This window comes from Dipodomys merriami, unplaced genomic scaffold, assembly GCF_024711535.1.
Source record: "Dipodomys merriami isolate MVZ:Mamm:240054 unplaced genomic scaffold, mDipMer1.0.p SCAF_2, whole genome shotgun sequence".
Lineage (NCBI taxonomy): Eukaryota > Metazoa > Chordata > Mammalia > Rodentia > Heteromyidae > Dipodomys > Dipodomys merriami.
Window position 1 is genome coordinate 58,187,655 of NW_027203381.1, and position 10,417 is coordinate 58,198,071.

The 10,417-nt window shown below is 53.3% G+C and overlaps 1 protein-coding gene across 2 annotated transcripts; it reads left to right on the forward strand.

Annotated features, from left to right (window-relative positions):
• Positions 1-553: 553 nt before the first annotated feature.
• Fam131a (family with sequence similarity 131 member A) lies at positions 554-10,398 on the forward strand. Of its 2 annotated transcripts, XM_070029730.1 has the most exons (7): positions 554-683; positions 2,017-2,077; positions 3,082-3,224; positions 5,558-5,651; positions 6,110-6,292; positions 6,429-6,545; positions 8,659-10,398. In XM_070029730.1, the coding sequence occupies exons 4-7, from the start codon at positions 5,582-5,584 to the stop codon at positions 9,132-9,134; spliced, it is 846 nt and encodes a 281-aa protein (XP_069885831.1). In that variant the 5' UTR covers positions 554-683; positions 2,017-2,077; positions 3,082-3,224; positions 5,558-5,581; the 3' UTR covers positions 9,135-10,398. The 2 variants fall into 2 exon arrangements, with proteins under 2 accessions (XP_069885831.1, XP_069885830.1); XM_070029729.1 differs by lacking the exons at positions 554-683; positions 2,017-2,077 and adding an exon at positions 2,215-2,424.
• The last annotated feature ends 19 nt before the right edge of the window (positions 10,399-10,417 follow it).

Sequence of the window (10,417 nt, forward strand, 5' to 3'; positions counted from 1 at the left end):
CCTCTGCTTTATGACCTGCTCCCTCAGGAGAAATGGATGGGTACTTGGGCATCTTCCTTTTCAGAGTTGGCACTGTAGCACGATTCCGGCTACCTGCCACTCCTTGCCTCTCTCCCTGTTGGTGATTTTGGTGGGTCTGAGCCGCCACTTCTGGATAGCGGTGGGTGACGGGGGTGCTGTCTTGATAAGAAGACACTTAGCCAGTCTGGCTCTCCTGTGTAGCCAGGGAAGCTCTTTCTGGCTTCAAGATACCCTCTAAAATGAGGGGGCTGGATGCAGCCGCCTTGTAATCCTCTTTAGGGATGGACCACTGCGAGGGCCAGCGAGTTTCTACTTCCCTCCCTGCCTTCCTCGTGGCTCCGCAGGGGCCTGGGAAGACCAACAGCGGTTTCCAGCTCGGCCTCAGGCCGGCCCGGCCTGCCCATGACGTGGGCCTGTGCCGCCCGCTCGGGGTGGAGACGCGGGCGGCCACGCCCCCGCGCTTACGTCACCGGCCCGGCTCCCTCTCCCGGGAGCGGCGGCGGATGCGCGGCTTCGCCCACCCCCCTCGCGGGCAGTCCCCTCCCCGGTGGTGGCCGCGGCCCGACCCTCTGCAAGGCGATGGCCCTGCCTCCGAGCGCGGGCTAGCGTGTTTGGGTGTCCCGCCATGGGCTGTATTGGCTCCCGGAGCCCGACGGGTGAGGGTAAGGAGCCGAGGCCCGGCACGGCTGGGGACTGGGCTGCGGCGCCCGGTTTGCGGGCTGTGGGTGGGTGGGGGCCTTGAGGAGGGGGCCGGTGTCGGGAGAGGGAGGAGCCTGCACGGGAAGGCGGGCCAGGCCAGGGGAGGGAAGAGGAGGGGGCTAACCGACTGGGTTTGCTCCGTGGCCTGCCTCCTGAGCATTGCAGAGCAGACGCGTGGTCTCGCCGCCATCCTCCTGTGTGCCCACTGCTGGGGGTGGACCGACCGAGAGGCACGGTCTTGGGCGAGGCTGGCAACCTGAGGCCCCTACCTGTCTGGCCACTGGCAGTTGGCCTTGCACACCCACACACTCCCTTCTGCCTATACCTCTCCTCAGTGTCTCGGGAGTGGCTCTGCTGGGAACCTTCCTCTCAGCTGGGCTGCTGTCCTCTTAGGAGTCAGCCCGCAAACCTGGCCTAGCATCCTGGCCAGAGTTTGTGCCTAACATTTGCCCCCCCCTTCTGAGTCAGCTGGTTGATAAAGAGGACTGAGGCCCCATGTGGGGCACCTGTGAGCATACAACTGTCTCAGTTTCCTCCCCCCTCCCCACCAAAGAGAAAACAAATCATTTTAACTTTGGGAAGAAAAAAGGGAGCCAAGAAAGACAGGAGAGCTTCCTTCCCCAAGCTTCTGGGCCCTGTATGGATCTTGATTTTCACGAATTGTGATACATGCAGAGGCGTATGTTTTGTGGGTCTTCTAGCCTACTTGATTTCAGTGTTAAAGATTTCTCCAAAGCCAGGCAGGGACTAGTGACATCGAAGACTGGGTTTGGAATGGGTCCTTGGGCCTTTAGGGAAAGTGGTTGGTTAACACAGATCTGATCTTAGTGTGATTGGTTCTTGAGGTTCTTTAGAGTTTATAAACTCTTACTGAGATTTGCACTTTCCTTGAGGAATTCTAGCTTGTGTGTGTGTATGTTTGCGTGCTTGCATGTGTTTGTGTGCCAGTCTTGGGGCTTGAACTCAGCGCCTAGGCACTGTGCCTGAGTTTTTTTATGCTCAAGGCTGTGGCTCTACCACTTGAGCCACAACTCCATTTCTGGCTTTTTGGTTCTTAATTGGAGTCTCATGGACTTACCTGTCCCAGCCTCTTGAGTAGTTAGGATTACAGGCATGAGGAATTCTGGCTACTTGGATCCCTCTGGCCTGATCCCTCTGGCCTGCTTGGAGTTCAGGAAGTCATCCCTTCCTGTAGTGGGGAGTGTGGCTGACCTCAGGACTGGTCTAAAGAGTCCTAATTTGGTATTGGCTGTGGACCAGGGACAGCCTATAACCTGTCTTCCTTCTGGTTGGTAGCATTTCTGGGGACCACCAGCTGGCTGAGGCTCAGGGACAGAGACTGCTGCTCCAGCTAAAGGTCAGTTGTGATGTCTATGGCCTCTTGGCACTGTCTAGGGGATGGGCCTCAGCTCCCCAATCCCAGAGAGCTTGGCTAGGGCCCTGGTACTCCCACCTTCTCAGAGCCACGAGGCAGGAGTGTTCTCCTTATGTGACTAGGCACAAGTTCCAAGTGGGGAGGGGACTGGCTCAGCATCCGGAGCCAGAACAGGAATAGAACTGGGAGCTGAGCCTGGAGCAGTTCTGGGCTTTTGGTTCTCCGCATCAACACAGCCAGCATGCCTATGATTTCTGTGCTGGGGAAAATGTTTGTGTGGCAGCGAGAAGGGCCTGGAGGAAGATGGACTTGTCAGACAAGTCGCAGAGGTGAGACCAGAGACCGTTGATGTGATCTGGGAGGTGATGGGGAGCTGAGAAGTAATGTGCTCAGATGGCAAGAGGAAAATTACTCTGGCTTAGGTATTAGGAGCAGAAACAAGGAGAGCCCGCCTGGGGCCAGAGGGGGCATCCAGAGAAAGCTTTCTGGATGGCTGGGAGAGTGGGGGGGGATTCATGGATTTTTCAAAAAAGATTGAAGAGCTTTGGACCAGCTGAGGCTAGTGAGAAAAGCCAAGGCAGCAGGAGAAAAGGAAGGGCAGCAAGCCTGCAAAGGGTCCCAGACTGGTAGTGGGGTGGGGGGGTGAGGGGAAGGGAGAAACGGCAGTGGTGGGAGAGTTCAATGTGCCTTCCAAGAGGGGTAAGGAGGCTGAGAAACTGGGAGTTTTAGATTTGCGCTACCTTTGGGTTTCACTCTAGAGTTTTGATGGCAAAATTTTAGTAGAAGAGGCCCCATGGGTTGCGACAAAATGGCCCCAGTCAGAGCTGTAGGACCAGGGGCTTTCAGAGTTGTGGCTGGCACCAGGTGGTCCACTGGTGTTCTGGGAGATGGGGGAGGGGACGACAAGAAACGATAGCACAGCGCCAGATGAAAGGGAGGATACTGGCCGAAGTGGAAACCAGCTGAACAGTCTTTCCCCTACTCAGTGGCCTCGGACCCCGCCTGGGCTGTGGAGTGGATCGAACTTCCTCGTGGCCTCTCGCTGTCCTCCTTGGGATCTTCTCAGACCCTCCGAGGCTGGAGCCGGTCCTCCCGTCCTTCCTCTGTGGACAGCCAGGACTTGCCGGAGGTGCTGGGCTCCTTATGATGGTGGGAGGAGAAGGACGGCATCCACATTTAGGAGATCTGTATTCCCCGCCCCCGCCTTGCCATCCTGCTCCAGGCTCCCTTTTCCTGCAAGCGGAGGCGCTATCCGGCCGGCAGACCGAAAGGCCGCCTCCGCGCCGGTCTGCTCCGCCTGGCTTGGTGCCAGCAGTGGGTGGGCCTGCTTAGGCCTTAGGCGCTGACGTCAGCGCATCCCTGGCCGTATCCCAGGAGACCCTGTTGCATGGTGATGGGTTGCCAGGGAGACACACACCTATTCTCTGGGTCTGGGCTGCATCTGCGCAGAATGCCAGGCATCGATGATGCTGGGTGTGTTAGGGGAGGAAGGGAGAACAAACCAAAGAAGAACCCCTAAGGTGTGTGGGGGGGTGCTTCTGTGCCAGGTCTGGCCAGAGGCTACAGACCCCACCCTGTGGTCCTATTAGCCAGATTCTCAAGAGGAGGGAAAGAAGGTGGGCTTGAGGTCAAAGGGGCAGGAGGAGGTAACTTCTTGAGAGGGATGGGGATGTGCCTCCACTCTTTCCATGGAAGGAAAGGTTAACTTGTCAAGGGCTTGTCAAGGATCACCAAACTGGGATGGAGTTAGGAACCAGGTGGATTAGACCCAGCCCTGTCATCCACCCACTGCTGCCTCAAGCCATGTAAGGGCAGTGCTGGAGGAGGCTGTCAGAGAGGAGAGTCAGTGTGTGAACTGCAAGCATTATTAGGAAGTGGCTCTAGGCAGGTCTTCAGTGGTAGAGAACATTTGGTCAGGTGATGATGGCTTTCTTTTCTTTTTCTTTTTTTCTTTTTTTTTTTTTTGGGTCCAGTCGTGCGGCCTGAACTCTGGGCCTGGGCGCTGTCCCTCAGCTCTTCAGCTCAAGGCTAGCACTCTACCACTTGAGCCACAGCGCCACTTCCAGCTTTTTTTCTTTTTGCTTATGTGGTACTGAGGAATCGAACCCAGGGCTGGGATGGCTTTCTTATCAAAAGTTTACTTTTTCCTGGAGGCGAGCAGACTGCCTACTGACAGGAAAGGTGGAGGAGCGGGGTTATTTTGGACAGAGATCAGTGCTGGGTTCTAAGGAGGTCAAGGAAAAAGCAGGGAGGGACCTCACATAGTGGGGTTCTTTTTTAGTGCCTAGGTAGGAAGGCTGCAGCAATGTCACCCAACAGTGGAGAGCCCAGTGAAGATTTCAAGAAGAAACAATGCTATGACCAGCCACACATGTTTACATTTATACTTTGCCTTATTCATTCAGCTTATGCATTTTGAGAGATTACTCTGTATTGAGCAGTGTGCTAAATACTGGGGTGCAACAGTTAACCACAACAGCGAGGGAGACCAACAAGAAATAAATGAAACAGGCTATAATCACACACTGCGATTAAGGGCCACAAATAAGATACATCAATAAAGGATAGTGATTTGTTGGAGACTACAGAGTGAGGGTAGACCACTGGCAGGGTGGCCAGGAAAACGCCTCTGAGAGAGTGTTTCAGCCAAACCTGGAAGAATGAGAAAGCTAGCCAGCCATGGAAAGAGGAAGGGAGGGAATGCTTACATACACAGTGTTCTAGGCTGGGGAAGTTTTAGTGGGGAGCAGAGGTTGGGGGACTGTGACTGTGCTAACGCAGGCAGGGGCCCCGAGGACTTGGGGAAAGACAGTGGCAATGGGGATAGAAAGGACGAGGGTAGTATCAAGGGGTATCTTAGAGTTGGAATCCCCAGGTCTTCGTAACAGATATGGACAGGCAAAGCTTTAAGGGAGAATTGATGGTAATGCTAAGTTGAGAACCATATTGGGTGGGAGGACAGTAGAGTGACTGCAAAGTAAGGAAGTTGGGAAGCAAGGCTAGATGTGGGGAGGAAGGTTTCCATTTGGCTTTGGTTGTACTGAGAGTATGGCTGTGGTAGGAAATCTAGGAATAGTTACAACATGAATCTGAAGGCTGGGAGGAGAGGGGAGGGGAAGGAACCGTAAGGAAGTTCCCAATACCATAACATTCTCTGTTTCTCCCTTCCCTCTCCTTAGAGGTCCCACTCCATGATTCTTCACTTCCTGACCTGCCTGCTTCCTGTCTGGGAGCTGGAAAGATGGAGGCTTAGCTACAGTTCTATTCCCTTGAGCCTGCTTTATCGCCTATTGATTCCTGGGAGGAGAGTTTGCTAGTCCTAGCTTCTACCCCAGCAGCCACTAGGGCATCTGTGCTGCCTTGGTATTCTTACCAGCACCCAGCCCCTCTGATCCCTTGGATGGGATATTGGGGAAGGTCACTGCTGTCAGAAGGCACTGACTTTTTGATGTATCACTCAAGGTGAATGTTGGAGACACAGTCGCGATGCTGCCCAAGTCCCGGAGAGCCCTAACCATCCAGGAGATTGCTGCTCTGGCCAGATCTTCCCTGCATGGTATGCACCCTCTCTCATGTGCTGCCTGCTTTGTCCTTTCTCTTCCCATTTGTCTCTATCTTTTTGGGACTATTTCTTTTCTTTTTTTGGGGGGGGAGGGTCCGGTTGTGGGGCCTAAACTCTGGGCCTGGGTGCTGTCCCTCAGCTCTTCAGCTCAAGGCTAGCGCTCTACCACTTGAGCCACAGGGCCACTTCTGGCTTTTTTCTTTTTGCTTATGTGGTGCTGAGGAATCGAACCCAGGGCCTCAGTTATGCAAGGCAAGCGCTCTACCACTGAGCCACCTTCCCAGCCCCTGGGACTATTTCTTTTGAACATTGCTGGGCTATCTCTTTTCTAATAGAGCCCTAGTACTTCACCCAAAGGCACACAGGGATCCTAATTACCACCACCTTCCACTTTCCTGCCAGGTGTTGCCAGGCATGTGCCCTTACTAGAGTCCACCCTTTTCCCTATCCAGGTATTTCTCAGGTGGTGAAAGACCATGTGACTAAGCCTACAGCCATGGCTCAGGGCCGAGTGGCTCACCTCATTGAATGGAAGGGCTGGAGCAAGCCCAGTGACTCTCCTGCTGCCCTGGAATCAGCCTTTTCTTCCTATTCGGACCTCAGTGAGGGTGAACAAGAGGCCCGCTTTGCAGCAGGTGGGTGGCCCAAAGGGAGTCAGTTCCACACTTGTCATAGGGCCCCTGGCATGGGGGTTGGAGACTTCCATAACTGTCTCTCTGCCTTCCCCATTTGTTCCTATGCTGATCACTTCCCTGTCTCCCCGCCTGATAGGAGTAGCTGAGCAGTTTGCTATTGCAGAAGCCAAACTCCGGGCCTGGTCTTCGATGGACGGTGATGATTCCACCGATGATTCCTATGATGAGGACTTTGCTGGGGGAACTGACACAGGTGAGGGGTGGGCTGTGCAAGTGCTGCAATCTGAGGTGGGCCTGCCTGATAGACCTTGTCATTCTCTCGGAGTCACACCCAGAGCACCCTCAGCTTTTCCAGAGAGAGGAGGGTAGGCTCTATACAGACAGCTCAGAGGCAGGAGGGCTGGCCACTGTCATATGTAGGAAATTAGCAGGTGGAAATGGAGTAGCTATTTTTCTTCCGTGTGTGCAGTTGTGCCTTGTGCAGTCCTCAGAATGATAGATAGATAGAGAGATAGAGAGATAGATAGATAGATAGATAGATCAGAGACCTGCTGGGTACTGGTGGATCATGCCTGTAACCCTAGTTAGTCAGGAGGCTGAGATCTGAGGATCATGGTTCTGAGCCACCCAGGGCAGAAAAATTTGAAACTCTTAGTTCCAATAAACTACTCAGAAAAAGCTGGAAGTGGCACTGTGGCTCAAGTCGTAGAGCACTAGCCTTGAGCAAAAGAAGCTCAGGGACAGCCTCCAAGCCCTGAGTTTAAACTCCAAAACTAGTGCACGCACACACACACACACTCACACACACACACACACACACACAAACACACACGCACGCATGCACACACACACACACACACACACACACACACACACAGAGTTAGAGACCTTAGTGATGCCTTTGTAGCCCTGTGTCCAGGAGAGTCTGGGGTCTTTATCCTTTATTGAGGCAGCCTCTGTGGCAGGACACATGAGCCTCAGTGCAGTGCCTAGCACCTCACTGGGCAGCTGCTCCTAGGCAAACAGGAAGACATGCTGGGCTTGGACTCCACATGGCTCTGGCTCTAACTCAGCATCCTTGCATTCCAGCCTGTGGGCTGTGCTCTGGGCCAGCCCTTGCAGAGGGGACCCTGGGGGCTGTGCAGCTGCGCACAGCTTTCCTTTCATCTTTCTTTCCCTAGACTGACTTTCTGTGCAATTTCTGGGCTTGGGCCTCACAGAATCTTCATCCCTACTCCTTCTTCTTTGCCATTGAAGATGGCTTCTATCAATCTCCAACTCTCTACCTAATTAACAAGTTCTCCAAGATGACATACTCTACCTTAAACAAGGCTAGAGGCTGCTGTTGTGGATGCCTAGGCCCAAATGGAACCCTCACCCACAAATATTTTCACTTGATTCACGGCTTTGGATCCTGGGATAATTTGATCTAGGGTTGCTACCAGCCTATGTGGAAACTTTGAACAAGTTTTTTTGTTATTTTTTTCTTCATCTTTTTTCTTCCCCTGGTGGTATTATTATTTAAACTCAGGGTTTTGTGCTTGCAGGTGCTCTATTACTTGAGCTATGCTTCCAGTTCAGCATTTTGCTAGTTAATTGGGGATGGAGTCTTACAGACTCCAGATTGGCTTTGGACCGAAATCCTCCAGGTCTTAATCTCCTGAATATCCGGATTATAGACATGAGTCACTAGTGTTCAACTTCAGCGCGGTTTTTTGTTTGCTTTTTGGTGCAGGTACTGGGGATTGAACTCAGGGCCTGGGTACTATCTCTGAACAACATTTGCTCACGTCTAGCATTCTACCACTTGAGCCATAGCTTCACTTCCAGCTTTTTTTGGTAGTTAATTGGAGATAAATCTCATGGGCTTTCTTGCTTGGGCTGGCTTTGAACTTTGATGCTCAGATCTCAGCCTCCTGAGTAGCTAGGATTATAGGTGTGAGCCACTGGCTGGCAGCCTAGCACTTCAGCAAGTTTTTAAAAGGCATCCCCTTTCTGGTGGACATATCCCCGTGCCAGGACATGCAGCTTGGTGATCAGAGTGTGACTTACATTTGAACCCTTACTCACTGCCTGTGCAGTGGACAACCTGGAAGACCTTATGTGGTGTCCCCGTATTTATTGTTTCCTATGTGCCAGATTTGTTCTCAACCTTATAAGGTAGGTATGAGTAGATCCCTAATTCACCATGGAAGGAACTAAGGCTTCAAAAACTGACTTGTCTGCGGTTATCCAGCTCCTATCCGTGTCCTCCCCCCAGCTAAGACAGAAATGGCTGGGGCTCAGGGAAGTGACTTTGTGGCTTCTAGGTTAGCCAGCATTTCAGTTGAAATGAGCTGTTGTCTTCTTTTCTCTCTCCCTCACAGACATGTCTGGGCAGCTGTCTCTGGGGTCCCACATCCAGGACCTCTTCACTGGGCGCCGATTCTCTCGGCCTGTACGCCAGGGCTCGGTGGAGCCTGAGAGCGACTGCTCCCAAACCGTGTCCCCAGACACCCTGTGCTCTAGTCTGTGTAGCCTGGAGGATGGGTTGCTGGGCTCCCCGGCCCGGCTGACCTCTCAGCTGCTGGGTGATGAGCTGCTTCTTGCCAAACTGCCCCCCAGCCGGGAAAGTGCCTTCCGCAACCTGGGTCCATTAGAGGCCCAGGACTCACTCTACAACTCGCCCCTCACAGAATCCTGCCTTTCCCCTGCTGAGGAGGAGCCTGACCCTTGCAAGGACTGCCAGCCACTCTGTCTACCACCAGTGGGAAGCTGGGAACGGCAGCGGCAAGCTTCTGATGTGGCCTCTTCTGGGGTGGTGTCCTTAGATGAGGATGAGGTGGAGCACGAAGAACAGTGACCCAAATCATGCCTGGTGGTGGCATGCGTCCCCTGGCAGCTGCTGGGGGCAGAGCCTCTGTGTCCACAAGGCTCAAGGCTCTCAGTGAGCTCCGAAGCCTAGAGGGCTCCTGGGAGCACTCACTTCTCCGTTGTGTGTTTTGCATGAAAGTGTTTGGAGAGGAGGCAGGGGCCGAGCTGGGGGCGCATGTCCTGCCCCCACTCCTGGGGTTTGCCGGGGGTTGCCCGGGGCCCCTGGGGCATGGCTACAGCTGTGGCAGGCAGTGATGTTCATGTTCTTAAATCTAAAATGCCACATTTCCTCCTGGATGATGTGAACTCTTGGGGGGGGGGCTTCATTGTGACTGGCTGGGGGGAGGTGGAGTGGGAGGGAGCTGGGCCACCTCCTCTTCCCCCCAGCCCTTCAGCCCCTGTCCTCTGCTTCTCTCCTCACCTTCAAGTCCATGTACAGTGCTTAATAGAACCACCTCCACCTTGGGGGGGAGGGGGCTGGCTCCTGCCCTTGAGGAGCCTCTGGATTGAGTCACCCCCTAAGGGCCCCTAGCCCAGCTGGGCTTGTGCTGTGCTTCACTTCTCCATCATCTCTAAATCTTCTTCTTTTTGTTTTGTAAAGACAGAGAGTTTCTGGTCCGTTTTTTCAGTCAGACATTCTCTAGGAGGCATTGGAATGAGGAAAGAGAGTACCCTCCACCTTTCTCCTGATCCCCCACCTGAGGCCTGGGGCCCCTCCCCAGCCCTCCAAGGATGTGTGGGTGCATGCAGAGTTCTCTTGAGTGTGCATGCAGCTGGATTGCTTAGAGCTGTGGCTTTGGTGTTCTTCTAGAGAAGGCCACAAGGGGGCCTCAGAAATGGCCAGGAAGCTGTAACTGATGTCTGTGTCTGGCCAGAATTGTGCCAATGAGTGATATAGTCAGAGGAGGGTGTGCCTGTCCCTAGGGAGAGAAGGTAGTGCCTTTCTTGACTTAATGGAAAGCCACAGCCGCAATACTAGGGCCCCTGCACCAGCTAGGGTGTTAATGGCCAGGCAGTGGAGCCCCGTGGGACATTTACATTCCAAGGATACTGGACTCTAGATTTTTATGTCTGTGGGGAGGGTATGTGGCTGCAGAAATAGAAGCCTTATAGGCTTTGGCAGGTAAGAGGACCCAAGGTTAAGAACAAGAGCCAATGGGCACAAGCATTCTATATATAAGTGGCTCATTAGGTGTTTATTTTGTTCTATTTAAGAATTTGTTTTATTAAATTAATATAAAAATCTTTGTAAATCTCTATATACATCTGGTC